The 14,618-nt window shown below is 38.6% G+C and overlaps 1 protein-coding gene across 1 annotated transcript; it reads right to left on the minus strand.

The window, feature by feature from the left end:
• Nucleotides 1–9,205: 9,205 nt before the first annotated feature.
• On the minus strand, nucleotides 9,206–12,977 carry LOC130135155 (uncharacterized). Its single transcript, XM_056303648.1, has 5 exons — nucleotides 12,761–12,977; nucleotides 11,331–11,593; nucleotides 11,006–11,217; nucleotides 10,603–10,864; nucleotides 9,206–9,741 (listed from the first exon to the last, which is right to left on the minus strand). Exons 1-5 carry the CDS (start codon nucleotides 12,852–12,854, stop codon nucleotides 9,433–9,435), a joined length of 1,140 nt encoding a protein of 379 aa, XP_056159623.1. The 5' UTR covers nucleotides 12,855–12,977; the 3' UTR covers nucleotides 9,206–9,432.
• Nucleotides 12,978–14,618: the final 1,641 nt, after the last annotated feature.

The following is a 14,618-nucleotide window of genomic DNA, read 5'->3' on the forward strand; positions in this document are numbered from 1 at the left end:
AAAAATTCTAATCATTTAAAGAAGGTAGATAAAGTGAAAACTTTAATTCCAAAAAGATGAGTCATACTCATTTGCCCCAAGAACAAATTGAGCTAGCACCAAAGTACTTGGAATAATCTGTCAAAAATTTGTACAAATGTAAGTTAGTGACCGTAAAAAATTGTGAACTTTGCATATTTCAATCATAATAGAAAACGCCATACCCACTTCTCTCTAGGCCAATCCTTAATATTATTTTATTAACAAAGCTCTTTACATAGATAACAAAGCCCTGGATTTTCACTAATATTCCCATGAAAATGCAAATGAAGTAGATTACAGTTTGCATCACAAAAGTTGAAACTTTGAGCATTTTTATCCAATCGTATTCTGACTCAAATTTGCCCAAGCAAAACCGGGTTTGCAAGATGAATTCTCCTCTTTGTCGATTCTAAGCTAAAGAAACACAAAAACATAGTTTATGCACCTAAGGAAATTGTGCCACAGCATCGTTTCATCTCATTTTGTCCAAACAGAAACAGAAAAATCACACGACCTATTACAATGTGTATGGTGAACAAGCATGATCTGCATTATGTACAATGACTCATCTTTCGTTTATAATATCACAAAACTAGCTAAAGCTGCATGTTTCAAGCTTTAGAAGTGGAAAAGCAGTAACCAGAGGAATAGAAAAGAAATCAACAATTGCTTTTGAACCACACATAAAGAAATTTAGGCATGAATTGCAGAAAGGCTTCAATCATAAAAAACCCAAAAGATACCTGAAAAGCGGAGGCGACGAGGGGAGGCGGGAGGGTGGAGGCGGAGGCGACAAGCGGGAGGTGGAGGTCACGAGGAGATGGCGAAGGTGACGAGCGGGAGGTGGAGGCAGAGAACGAAGGATGAGATGAGGTGATAGAAGCTTACTGGAAAAGGTGAAGAGACTCCAAAGTGAAAAAGAAAAGAGCCATTCAAACGTACGTGAAAAAGGAGAGAGAGGGAGAGGGAGAGAGAGAACGCTTGCATTAAATGCGTTGCTTGCGTGCTCAGTCTTCCTAGAGGCACCAGAGGAGAGAAAGTCAATCCTCCTAGGGGCGCCAGAGGAGAGAAAGTATGAAAATATGGTATTTTTTATTTCAGGTTAGAACCACATGTCGCTCCACTGATGGGTCCACGGGAGTTTGTGCACGTCACGTAAGCACGTGATGTGGGTGCACAATCCACTGAATATTTTCTCCTTTTATAGGCCTTTTAACTTCGAATGTTGCAATTGAATCTTGTAGACATTACATCCATCTAATCCATAAAAATGTCGGTAGAACACCTTGTATAACGCGTGTAGAAAATTTCCTTCAAATGGGCAGTCAATCACATCTTCTAATTAAGGCAAGTTTTGATTGGGCCATATCATCAATCTCTCGTGCTATACAGTTCATAATTTTTGGCAGAATATCTTAGAATATCATACATGATTGTTATGAGCTGAATCTTCAAGAAGAGAGGAGGCCCCCAATGCGACTCACTTGTTCACCTGCTCCTATATTCAATCTTTTCTTTTTATGTACAATTTCGTATTTAAAAGCTACAAATGATATGTATTTACTTGGCAAACAGAACACAGGACGTTTCAGCGTAGATCGGATCCTGACATAGATATGAGAATTGACCCCCAAAATTGGGATACCAGTCCATACATAAACCGGTTGTATCTTGATGCAGTCCGTTCCATGCTAGTTCCTGCTTCTACCCAAGAACCAGCATTGTTTATGATAAAATATGAAAGTTAAACCTTTCTAACACGAAAATTTCTCTTCATCAAGTGTTAATTTAGGTACTTGTATATACCTTGAAGATCATGGCTCAAGTTATGGTGAGCGCGAAAGTCTTATCTCTTCTTTTTAGAAAAGCATTAGAAATAAATTCATCCCAAGAGCCGATGAAACGGCCTTGCTGGATTGTTTCCCGAGACCGCTGAACTAGACCAGTTCTAAGCCAATTCTAGGTTCCCCGAACCAGCTCGGAACTTAATAGTATCAGTTGAGGTCAGTTCCAGAACCAGACCAGGTTACCCAAGTTGCAAACGACTAAGATGAAATCCCGGCAAGACAAAGCATCCATAATATATATGCTTCCCGATTCCCTTCTAATTCCCAAGAAGTCCACAAAATCCAATAGTTCAGTTGATGATCAGGCTTTGATCGAAAGATCTATTCACTTCACGGTCTTTTATGACTGCAGATCTTGCTTTGTCAAACAATCGTGTTGATCTTGTCGATCTTGCTTTAACCCGACATTATATGCCAAATAAGACGTGAACAAAAGCAGAGATAGTCCGGCTACAAAAAGAAGCAATCGTACAGAAATTTAGGATGCGTTTATTTTGCGAAAAATGAATTATCGCTTATATCGCTTATAAAAATGGATGAACGATAAATATTTTCATCGTTCGTGAAAAATGTTTAGATATAAATTGTTGCAGACGAAAATATTTTTCATTAACTAACTATTTCAAGTGATAAAAATTATTAATTTTAGGAAAATATTTTTCAATTCATTGAATCTCCACGAAACAAACGGAGCCTTAATCAGATTCAAGGTATGACTAATTGTTCACTGTAGTAAAAATCCCGCAGAAGTTTGCCCAAAATTAGTCCAGAACAAATGCTCGCCATGAATTTCATGGCGCATGTTCTTTCAAGTCAGTTCGTCACAAGCCACACAGCTCTCTTATCTCCAGCTACACCCAAGCAACACAACTGAAAAATCCAATCCCCGATGTACCCAATCCTACTCTCTCTTTCAAATGTCAGAATTGGGGAGAAAAAGAAAAAAGGGGGAACAAATGTAAACGAAACAGAGCACACGAAAAGGAAAAATTAAACCCCAAGAATCCACGAACCGCGAGTCCCATTCTGGGGCGTTGGTTCCAACGCGAAACGAAGAACGAGAGCAAATTGAGGCCCCCAAAAAATTCTCGGCAAAAAAAGAAGGGAAACGTAAGAAAAGGGCAGGCAAGCAATCGACCTGAAGGCAGGACAACAGGAGAGCTCTGCTTAGCTCTCCTGGTGTGAGACCTCGCTGATGCGGCCGAAATCTTCCTGCTCACACCGCCCGCCATTTCCTAGCTTCGGGGACGACCGAAAACAAGAAGACCCACGAGTATCTTGCAGAGAAGCCAAGGCTGATGCACGAAAGATAGAGAGAGACAGAGAGAGAGAGAGAGAATGTCGAACAGAGCAAAGAATCCACGACACGACCCACTGTGTGGGAGACCGTGAAGCGTGGGGATTAATTATGAGTGGACGGAGGTTTCTTCGCTTTTTTTTGTTTTTTTTTTTTTGACACTTGGGTTTCGTGAAAGAATGATATTAAAGTTTCTAATGCTTAAATTATTTCGTGTAATCCACGATCCACACCTTAAAAATTAAATTAATATAAAGTAGAAATATTATTCGATAAATATATTATTAATTTCATGAAAAACCTTAAACTTGTACATTTATGACAGATTTACCTAAAACTAATTTTTTACTACCAAAAACCCCAAATTGACACATTTATGATAAATTTACCTTCAGTGAGTTTCCATTAAATTGGATTAATATTAGGAAAAATCACGAACTGGTATATTTATGCTAAACCGGTACACCCTCAACTGCCACGTGTCATCAAACTCTGAAATTTGACGGTAAAATTTAACGGAAACTAACAGAGGGTAAATTTATCACAGGTTTATCAGTTTAGGATTTTTGGTGGTCAAAATATTATTTTTGGGCAAATCAAGACCCAGTTGACGATGAGAAGCTCTCAAACGGGGTTTAAGATGTTCCACACATGATCCTTTGGGCTCAAAGAATCGATCAAACCAGCCAATCTTCACTCCCTTGCACTCAAGGACGTGAACTCAATCAAGTCATTTCCACTGGTTAAAGAAAAGGGAAGAAAGAAACATCCGAGTTCTTGTAATCGTCCTTGAAGCAGAAGCAGAGGGTCGGACTCTCATTTCTGGTTCATAGGATTTCCATTTTCTTTCCTCTTTTATATGTTTTTGTTGCCAAAAGAAGATCTTGCAATGTTCGGACAATCTATGTACATCGACCCCTTGCGGGTAAACTAGGTCCCCTCACAAGACAGTGCGAGTCAAATGCCATATCAGTCATTACACAGTTGCTCCTTCACTTTCCGTTTATGGTAAGGAAATGGAGGGGGTTCGAGTTCTGGACACATTCGCGCCAGGTGTCGCTGCAATAGCCCGTTTTGCTGGCTCTAAGCCGATCCCCATGCCTCCACGTGTGCCCCTTCACAAATAAATTATTGGTTTTGCTATTACCAGAAGGAAATGAACATATGCTTGCAATACCCTAATTTGAGGGAGATTTCTACACCAAACTTTTTTGGTCATACTTCTTGGAATATATAGAATATCCCCTAATTTGAGGGAGATTATGTAACCAAACTTTCATCATGTTTCTTGGAATATATAGAATGTATGCTCCCTAAAAGTTATATCAAACATCAAAATTTGTTGGGGAAGCCTCACCAGGTCTAGGCTTTTGACATGGTGACAAAATGAGGTGAGGTAGGGTTGGCAATGACTTCTTTATTGTATGTATCCTCTCACTCGCACCATGTCTCTATAGAATGTATTTAGAGTATCCACAAAAGAAAGATAGGTTTTTTTTTTCTTTTTATGTTATAGCGTGTTTAAATAAGTGACTCCTTTTGCAATTGGGGTGATGTGTTAGGCCGGAATAAGAAACTAAGGAGGAGTAAATTTGCTGTTCAAGAAAATACAAACCGGTTTGTACAACCAAATCCGACAAATTTATGCTTCGCATTGTGCAAGCTAGCAATATAAATAGCGGAAATTAAAGAGCTTAGGAAAAGAGAAATTGCAAGTATGAATTATAGAGGTGTCCTTTCTTTCAATTCTAGCAGCTCAAATGGGCTAGATTCTGCTACTTACGCCAAGAGTACAGATACCTCTATTTGGTACAGTCGTAGAAGTTTTTGTCGCACAAAACTAGATTCCAGTTACATCTATCTTATAGATCCGGTCATTATTGGAACCCTTCAATATCTGCTCTCATTTAATAAGCATGACATACTAGACCCACTTCCCAAATTATAACCACACGTCTTTAGTGTTTGCAAAGGGTCATTCTCTCAATTTGTCTCTCTCACCTACAAAAATGTATTTTTTATAAGAAAAACAATTTTCTTGTGCATTTGCAAATAGCGTTTGTCACTCTTGCTAGAGCGTTTGTTTGTCACTCTTGCTAACTCTTAAGAATAACACTCAAATTGATATAATAAACTTATAGAGGCGATAGACTACAGGCCCTTTCAATAGATCACGATTTTTCTTGTTTCTCGTTCTTTTCGACAGTGCCATTTCTGTTTGAGCTTTATCCCTTTTATAGGCTTTTAAGAAAATATTTAGTGGTTTGTGCACGCCATGTCATGTGCCTACATGGCGTGCATAAACTCATGTGAACCTACTAGTGGAGCGAAATGTGGCTTTGACCTGGAATAAAAAAAAAATGCCATATTTTCATACTCTCTCCTCTGGCGCCTCGAGGAAGACTGAGCACGCAAGCAACGGATTTAATGCGAGCATTCCCTCTTGCCCTCTCCCTCGCTCTGCTCTTTCACGTACGTTTGAACAGCTCTTTTCTTTTTCACTTTAAAGTCTCTTCACCTTCGCCAGAAAGCTTCTCTCACCTCATCTCATCCTTCGTTCTCCGCCTCGTGGCCTCCGCCTCCAGCGTTCGCCTCTACCCTCCTGCCTCCCCCTTGTGGCCTCCGTCTCTAGCGTCCGCCTCCGCCCTCCAGTTTCCCCTCGTCGCCTCCACATGTCAAGTATTTTCTAGGTTCTCGATGATTGAAGTCTTTCTGCAATTCATGACTGAATTTCTTTGTGTATGGATCAAAAGCAATTGTTGATTTCTTTTCCATTCCTCTCGTTACTCTTTTTCCACTTCTAAAGCATGAAACATGCAGATTTAGCTAGTTTTGAGATACTATGAGTCATTGTACATAATGTAGATCACGCTTGTTCACCACACACATTGCAATAGATCGTGCGATTTTCTGTTTCTTTTTGGACAAAATGAGATGAAACGATGCTGTGGCACGGTTTCCTTAGGGTGCATAAACTATGTTTTTGTGTTTCTTTAGTTTAGAATCGACAGAGAGAAGAATTCATCTTGCAAACCCGGTTTTGCTTGGGCAGATTTGAGTAAGAATATGATCAAATAGAAATGCTCAAATTTTCAACTTCTGTGATGCAAACTGTGATCTACTTCATCTGCATTTTCATGGGAATATTAGTGAAAATCCAAGGCTTTAATCATGAGGTAGAATTGGTGGAGAGTGTCTTCACAATTACAAAGAAATATGCATGTTTGCAATATTCCTTTACTATTGTGTGCCTTTTGTCCTCTTCTTACTCCAATTCCCTTGGAGATTGCATGTGCATTGTATGTCTTATATGCTTCATCCTCGTTAGCAAGTATCATACCAATTCTAAATTCAAATTCTTTATTAACATTGTGCATGATGATATTATCATTTGCAGCCTCTACAAATTTTTAAAAGAAAAATTCTAATCATTTAAAGAAGGTAGATAAAGTGAAAACTTTAATTCTAAAAAGATGAGTCATACCTATTTACCTCGAGATCAAATCGAGCTAGCACCAAAGTACTCGGAATAATCTGTCGAAAATTTATACAAATGTAAGTTAGTGACTGTAAAAGATTGTGAACTGTGCATATTTCAATCATAATGGAAAATGCCATACCCACTTCTCTCTGCAGGTCAATCCGTAAAATTATTTTATTAACAAAGCTCTTTACATAGATAACAAAACCCTCGATTTTCACTAATATTCCCATGAAAATGCAGATGAAGTAGATCATAGTTTACATCACAAAAGTTGAAAATTTGAGCATTTCTATTCGTTCGTATTCCGACTCAAATTTGCCCAAGCAAAACTGGGTCTACAAGATGAATGCTCCTCTTTGTCGATTCTAAGCTAAAGAAACACGAAAACATAGTTTATGCACCTAAGGAAACTGTGCCACAACATCGTTTCATCTCATTTTATTTGAAAAGAAACAAAAAATTGCACGACCTATTACAATGTGTATAGTGAACAAGCATGATTTGCATTATGTACAATGACTCATCTTTCGTTTATAATATCACAAAACTAGCTAAAGCTGCATGTTTCAAGCTTTACAAATGGATAAGCAGTAACCAGAGGAATAGAAAAGAAATCGACAATTGCTTTTGATCCACACATAAAGAAATTTGGTCCTGAATTGCAAAAAGACTTTAATCATCGAAAGCCCAGAAAATACCTGAAAAGCGGAGGCGACGAGGGGAGGTGGGAGGGTGGAGGCGGAGGCAACGAGCAGGAGGTGGATGTCATGAGGCGGAGGCGAAGGTGATGAGCGGGAGGTGGAGGCGCGAGGTGCAGGCGGAGAATGAAGGATGAGATGAGGTGAGAGAAGCTTTTTGGGAAAGGTGAAGAGACACCACAGTGAAAAAGAAAGAGTCATTCAAACGTATGTGAAAAAGCAAAGAGAGGGAGAGGGAGAGAGAGAACGCTCGCATTAAATGCGTTGCTTGCGTGCTCAGTCTTCCTAGAGGAGCGAGAGGAGAGAAATTCAGTCCTCCTAGGGGCTGTAGAGGAGAAAGTGTCTGAAAATACGGAATTCTTTTATTCCAGGTTAGAGTCACGTGTCGCTCCACTAATGGGTCCACGTGAATTTGTGCACATCTCGTAAGCACGTGACGTAGCGTGCACAAATCACTGAATATTTTCTTCTTTTATAGGCCTTTTAACTTCGAATGTTGCAATTAAATCTTGAAGACGTTACATCCATCTAATCCATAAAAATGTCAGTAAAACACCTTGCATAACGCGTGTAGAAAATTTTCTTCATTCTGGGCAGTCAATCGCATTTTCTAATTAAGGCAAGTTTTGATTGGGCCGTATCATCAATCTCTCGTGCTATGCAGTTCATAATTTTTTGGTAGAATATCTTAGAATATCATTAATGATTGTTATGAGCCGAATCTTCAAGAAGAGAGGAGGCCCCCAATACTACTCACTTGTTCACCTGCTCCTATATTCAATCTTTTCTTTTTATGTACAATTTTGTATTTAAAAGCTACAAATGATATGTATTTACTTGGCAAACAGAACACAGGACATTTCAGCGTAGATCGGATCCTAACCTAGATATGAGAATTGATCCCCAAAATTGAGATACCAGTCAGTACATAAACCGGTTGTATCTTGATGCAGTCCGTTCCATGCTAGTTCCTCTTCTACCCAAGAACCAGCATTATTTATGATAAAATAAGAAAGTTGCACCTTTCTATCACGAAAATTACTCTTCATCAAGTGTTAATTTAGGTAATTGTATATACCTGGAAGATCATGGCTCAAGTTATGGTAAGCGCGAAAGTCTCATCTCTTCTTTTTAGAAAAGCATTAGAAATAAATTCATCCCAAGAGCCGATGAAACGGCCTTGCTAGATTGGTTCCCGAGACCGCTGAACTAGACCAGTTCTAAGCCAATTCTAGGTTCCCGGAACCAACTCGGAACTTAATAGTATCAGTTGCGGTCAGTTCCAGAACCAAACCAGGTTACCCCAGTGGCAAATAACTAAGATGAAATCCCGGCAAGACAAAGCATCCATAATATATATGCTTCCGGATTCCCCTCCTATTCGTAAGAAGTCCACAAAATCCAATAGTTCAGTCGATGATCAGGCTTTGATCGAAAGATCTATTCACTTCACAGTCTTTTACGACTGCGGATCTGGCTTTGTCGAACAATCATGTTGATCTTGTCGATGCGGCTTTTGATGAGGTTGCGACTTGGGATCGCAAAAGAATTGTCTAGCTGGATGTATGATGTATGATGTATGATGATACCAAAAGGACAGTGCTAGTGAAATTTCTTCATTTGACAACAGCATCGAAAAGAACTATTTCTATTTTCTACTCCTTAAAGTATTACTTCAACAGAGCACAGAAAATTTGTCAACACAAGGACATAAAAACCATCATCTCTCGACAAGGGTAGGTGTAAAATACATAGCATTCCACTCTGACGACATGGAATTCTCATGGTCATACGTGGGTCAACCGTGAGCTATGCTTTGAAAGATGAAAGAAACTTCTTCCAACAGCCAAGAAAAAGGTTTAGTTGAAATGGTCGTTTCAAGTCTTCAAAGGAGTTGTTTAACTAGCTGACCAAGAAGTAGAACCACTAACAAGACCTCTGTCTCCACATACTATGCAGATTGGGGGAAAAAATACACAAAACCAGAAGAACAGCATGTCCACTATCCAGACAAAGGGTCTACACACCGCTTGATATGATAGATGCATCAATATGACATTAGGAATCCAAATTCTCTACCTAGAGTTATGCGGATGCGGTGGTTTCCCCAACTATAAGTGTCTTGACTATAGCGTCGCACATTCCATCGGCAAAGGAAAACACGTGACCAGACTGTGGTAGCTCGTGATACTTAATCCAGGGAAGCCGGTGGGCAATGAAACGCTGCAGTGTCACAGGCACGAGCAAATCATCGTCGCCCTGCCATAAATGTACGGAACCTTTGCCGTTGGGAAATGGGCTTTCCAAATCCATTGGGTCGAACTCCCAGGTACCGAACCCGACCATCATGTCTCGGTGGAGAGTCTCGTATTCTCCTTGCTGTCTTGCCTGTGCCTGATCATTGCAGAATACAACTCAGTCTGAGATAAATCAAGGATTACCAAAAATCGAGGAGAACAAAAGGCCCATCATGCTGTTCTGAGCAACAGGAATTGTAGATAATAGCGAGATTGAGAAAGGAATATGCGGTCTATCATTTTAGTATAATTACACGAATGGTTAGTTAAACAGACAGGGAGAAAAGATACCGTGAAAAGAACTATTCATGTTTACTTGGTACATCTATCACCATTTTACTGAGAAAATCCATTTCCCTCTGGTATAGAAGAAGCATTTCTATTGCCATGGATCTCTCAGTGCAATTGATGCACGATAACGAAGTTATCTTAAGAAAACAAAATGTGATTCCAAGCATGAATAGAGGAACTAAAAAGTTCTCTCCACCAAAATAAATAAAGCTTTCCACTTTCTCAAAATCTTCAGCATGTTAAAGTGAAAATATAATGAACAAAAGATTCACAGATTAGAAGTGTAATGTGCCAAACCTTTCAACACTAAATACAAGATGTTCCCTTGAAGAGAATACTCAGAACAAATTTAATATTCTCAATGCCATGCAGCAAAAGTTACATATATTATTGTGATGATACTCGAAAAATTCTAGAAAAGCTTCCTACAGCAGCCAAAGAACTTGGACCATGAACAGATCACTGAAACGTAGGGAAAACATGGATATGCTTCAGGCCCTCAAGTCAAAGCCACGTGCTACTAAGATTGCCTTTCATGAGATGGCATATATGCACAAAGAAACTAGCTGTACATAACTTCATTCTTCTCAATTTCAAACTAACAGCTCTAGTTAAACAACAGAAAGCATATGCATAAGACTTAATAAAGCGAGTTAAGCTAACAAACCGCATATGGTCTCGGGGGAAGCTTTGAAATGAGTGCCTTGTCGGGAGGAGAAAAAATATCAGGATGGCGAGCCACAACACTAGAAGCAGGAAACCATTTTTGAGTGTTCCACCAATAGGTAAGCCAGGGAGTGTAATGAGCGACCCGGAGAGTCCATTGATCTTGCCGAAACTGTTGGTAGTATGCTTCAGTTGACAGGTTTGCCGGAAAACCAGGCCACCAGTAGTTGATGACTGGAGCCAGAAGGACTGCTCCTGCTAGTCTGCGGATCATTTAAAAACAATTAGAGTAAATAGAGAATGCAGCCGCTTGTAACTATGTCCCATTTAATTTAAACTTAAGTCAGCATGAGCAATGTAGTTTCATACATGTAAGACTCATTGTTACATAAAGCAATCTATACCTGTGAGGGATGTACTTGAGGCAGCCCCACACCACCTGCCCTCCCATGGAGAGTCCGATCACATAAAATCTTGACCCTAGACCCAATTTATCAGCAAGCTCTTCTATGTCTAATGCGATGCTCTTTGGTGTTCGTTTTGGGTCAGGATCACTCTCACCATAACCAGGTCGATCAAAGGAAACAATGTATATACCCAAGTCATCGATAATTTCCTGGTAGAACCCAGTGAATAAGAAATCATAAGGACGCAAAAATAGCATTCTCAGAGTCTTAGCAGGAACAATGCTACACGGGAAGCAGAATGGGAAGAAAAATATCCGAGCACCTGAGATAAAGTGCTGGCCACAACAGCATCATGCCGACAAGAATCAAATCCATGGATGAATACAATTTTATATTTTGCTACGTCCTTTGGCTTGCCGTGTTCTTTGTATGCTAAATGTCTTCCATCTCTAAGCTTTATCCTCGGTGCTGTAACAGGGGGACCATCTGGAGTTCCCGGTATCCTCGGTGCAGCAGGTTGGATTGCTTGATACGCCAATGCAAGAATTCCAACAAATAAAACCGCCAACAATTTGGTGAAAATCCCTGAAATAAACTCTCATGAGAATGCAATTTAACAACACAGGCACGGAATCGGAACATTAGAGCTGTGGATGTTCTTTGCTTTCAGAAAAGGAAAAATGCCAGAGTTAAGAAAGGTGAAAAAAAAATTAACAGAACAATTGGGATCTTTTGGTCAGAGAATTTCAATACCATTTCAAGGGTCACATTTCCAAAGTACCAAGAACAGAGCTATTCTTCGCACAACCCGAAATTCTCGTCAGTTGAGCTCAAGCTTTATCTCTTTTTTCTCAGCGGTGCAAGTACAAAGAACATATGAAAAAATATACTCATAGAGCTAATTGTTTCATGAGAACAAAAATGGTAATACTAGACAACATAAGACAAGCTGAACCAAGTAAAAAGAACCGTTAAACATGTGATTTCTTCCATAACTCTGGTGTTTTAACCCGACATTATATGCCAAATAAGTCGTGAACAAAAGCAGAGACAGTCCGGCTACAAAAAGAAGCAACCGTACAGACATTTAGGATGTGTTTATTTTGCGAAAAATGAATTGTCGCTTATATCGCTTATAAAAATGGATGAACGATAAATATTTTCATTGTTCGTGAAAAATGTTTAGATATAAATTATCGTCGACGAAAATATTTTTCATGAATTAATTATTTCAAGCGATAAAAGTTATTATTTTTAAGAAACTATTTTCCAATTCATTGATTCTCCACAAAACAAAACAAATGGAGCCTTAATCAGATTCAAGATATGACTAATTGTTCACTGTAGTAAAAATCCCGCAAAAGTTTGCCCAAAATTAGTCCAGAACAAATGCTCGCCATGAATTTCATGGCGCATGTTCTTTCAAGTCAGTTCGTCACAAGCCACACAGCTCTCTTATCTCCAGCTACACCCAAGCAACACAACTGAAAAATCCCATCCCCGATGTACCCAATCCTACTCTCTCTTTCAAATGTCAGAATTGGGGAGAAAAAGAAAAAAGGGGGAACAAATGTAAACGAAACAGAGCACACGAAAAGGAAAAATTAAACCCCAAGAATCCACGAACCGCGAGTCCCATTCTGGGGCGTTGGTTCCAACGCGAAACGAGGAACGAGAGCAAATTGAGGCCCCCAAAAAATTCACGGAAAAACAAGAAGGGAAAACTAAGAAAAGGGCAGGCAAGCAATCGACCTGAAGGCAGGACAACAGGAGAGCTCTGCTTAGCTCTCCTGGTGTGAGACCTCGCTGATGCGGCCGAAATCTTCCTGCTCACACGGCCCGCCATTTCCTAGCTTCGGGGACGACCGAAAACAAGAAGACCCACGAGTATCTTGCGGAGAAGCCAAGGCTGATGCATGAAGGATAGAGAGAGAGAGAGAGTGTCGAACAGAGCAAGAATCCACGACGCGACCCACTGTGTGGGAGACTGTGAAGCTTTGGGTTTAATTATGAGTGGGACGGAGGTTTCTTCGCTTTTTTTTTGTTTTTTTTTTGTCCACTTGGGTTTCGTGAAAGAATGATATTAAAGTTTCTAATGCTTAAATTATTTCGTGTAATCCACGATCCACACCTTAAAAATTAAATTAATATAAAGTAGAAATATTATTCGAAAAATATAGGATTAATACAATAAAAAACCTTAAACTGATACACTTACAATAAATTTATCCCAAATTGATATTTTGATCACGAAAAACTCCAAATTGATAGACTTATGACAGATTTACCCCAAACTAATTTTTGAACACCAAAAACTTCAAACTGGTACATTTATAACATATTTACCTTCAATGAGTTTCCATTAAATTGGATTAATATCAGGAAAAATTACAAACTAGTACATCTGTGACAAACGGAGGATAAAATTCCAAACTGGTACACTCTTAACTGTCACGTGTCATCAAACTCTGAAATAAAATTTAACAGAAACTAACAGAGAGTAAATTTTTCACAGGTTTACCAGTTTGTAGTTTTTGGTGGTCAAAAAATTATTTTTTTTAAATTTGTCGCAATTGTACCAGTTTGAGGTTTTTCGTAGTATAAACACATAAATATATCGCAAAAACCCATTAGCAATTGGGTTAATACCACAAAAAACCCCAAACTAGTACACTTGTTACAAATTTACCCCAAATTAATTTTTTTGACCACAAAAACCCCAAACTACCACACCTGTGACAAATTTACCCCAAACTAATTTTTTGATCACAAAAAAATCTAAACTAGTACATTTATAATAAATTTACCTTTCGTTAGTTTCCGTTAAATTGGAATAACACCACGAAAAATCACAAATTCGTTCAAATGTGACAAACAGAAGATAAAACCCCAAATCGGTACACTCGTCAACTGCCACGTGTCATTTAACTCGGTAATTTGATGGTAACTGAGGGTAAATTTGTCATGAATGTACCCGTTTGGAGTTTTTTGTGGTTAAAAAATTTGTTTGGGATAAATTTATCACAGGTATACCGATTTGGGATTTTTCGCAATATTAACCCTTAATCATTACCCTCAAAGAAAGAATCATTTTTTGGATTATCTCGATCGATTAAAAGGGGACAGACTTTTTCGTAATATATAGATTTCGTTTTAATTCATCCACAAATACCGGATACGAATCATTGCACATTGTTTTTTGCGTTTTGTAGTTTTGAAAATTCGAACAATATTTCGAACTTACCGAGAAAGTAGAAAAGTTGTTTTTTTTCTTTTGGAAAGTGCAAGCAAATAGATCCTATGAAATTTATTAATTTTAAAAGTATGTAATTATCAATATACTGTGACTTATGTGTTACGTACAATCAGGCTATTCGAAGTTGAAACATTTCTTTATCATGCGAAGTTAACTTGTACCCTAACACAATTCTTAACAAGATCTTAAGATAAGTTTTCAATATAATAATTGTTTCGGAAATGTGAGTATCTAGTGCGTTGACGATGAGAATGTTCTTCGTTACCCTGTTTTTATCAGCAATATTAAAAATCAATTTTAAGAAAGTATTTTTAAATCATCAATTTCTTATGAAATAAACTATCGGAGAGTAAT

The sequence above is a fragment of the Syzygium oleosum genome, unplaced genomic scaffold, assembly GCF_021117445.2.
Source record: "Syzygium oleosum isolate NSW1041296 unplaced genomic scaffold, Sole_v2.1 Sole_v2.28, whole genome shotgun sequence".
NCBI classification, from domain to species: Eukaryota; Viridiplantae; Streptophyta; class Magnoliopsida; order Myrtales; family Myrtaceae; genus Syzygium; species Syzygium oleosum.

Excerpts from the sequence above, each read along its gene's own strand:
- LOC130135155 (XM_056303648.1), bottom strand. The coding sequence starts at position 12,854 with ATGGCGGGCCGTGTGAGCAGGAAGATTTCGGCCGCATCAGCGAGGTCT. Across the intron at positions 11,218-11,330 it reads TGGCCAGCACTTTATCTCAG|GAAATTATCGATGACTTGGG; the intron begins GTGCTCGGATAT and ends GGGTTCTACCAG. Across the intron at positions 10,865-11,005 it reads CTCAAGTACATCCCTCACAG|ACTAGCAGGAGCAGTCCTTC; the intron begins GTATAGATTGCT and ends AATGATCCGCAG.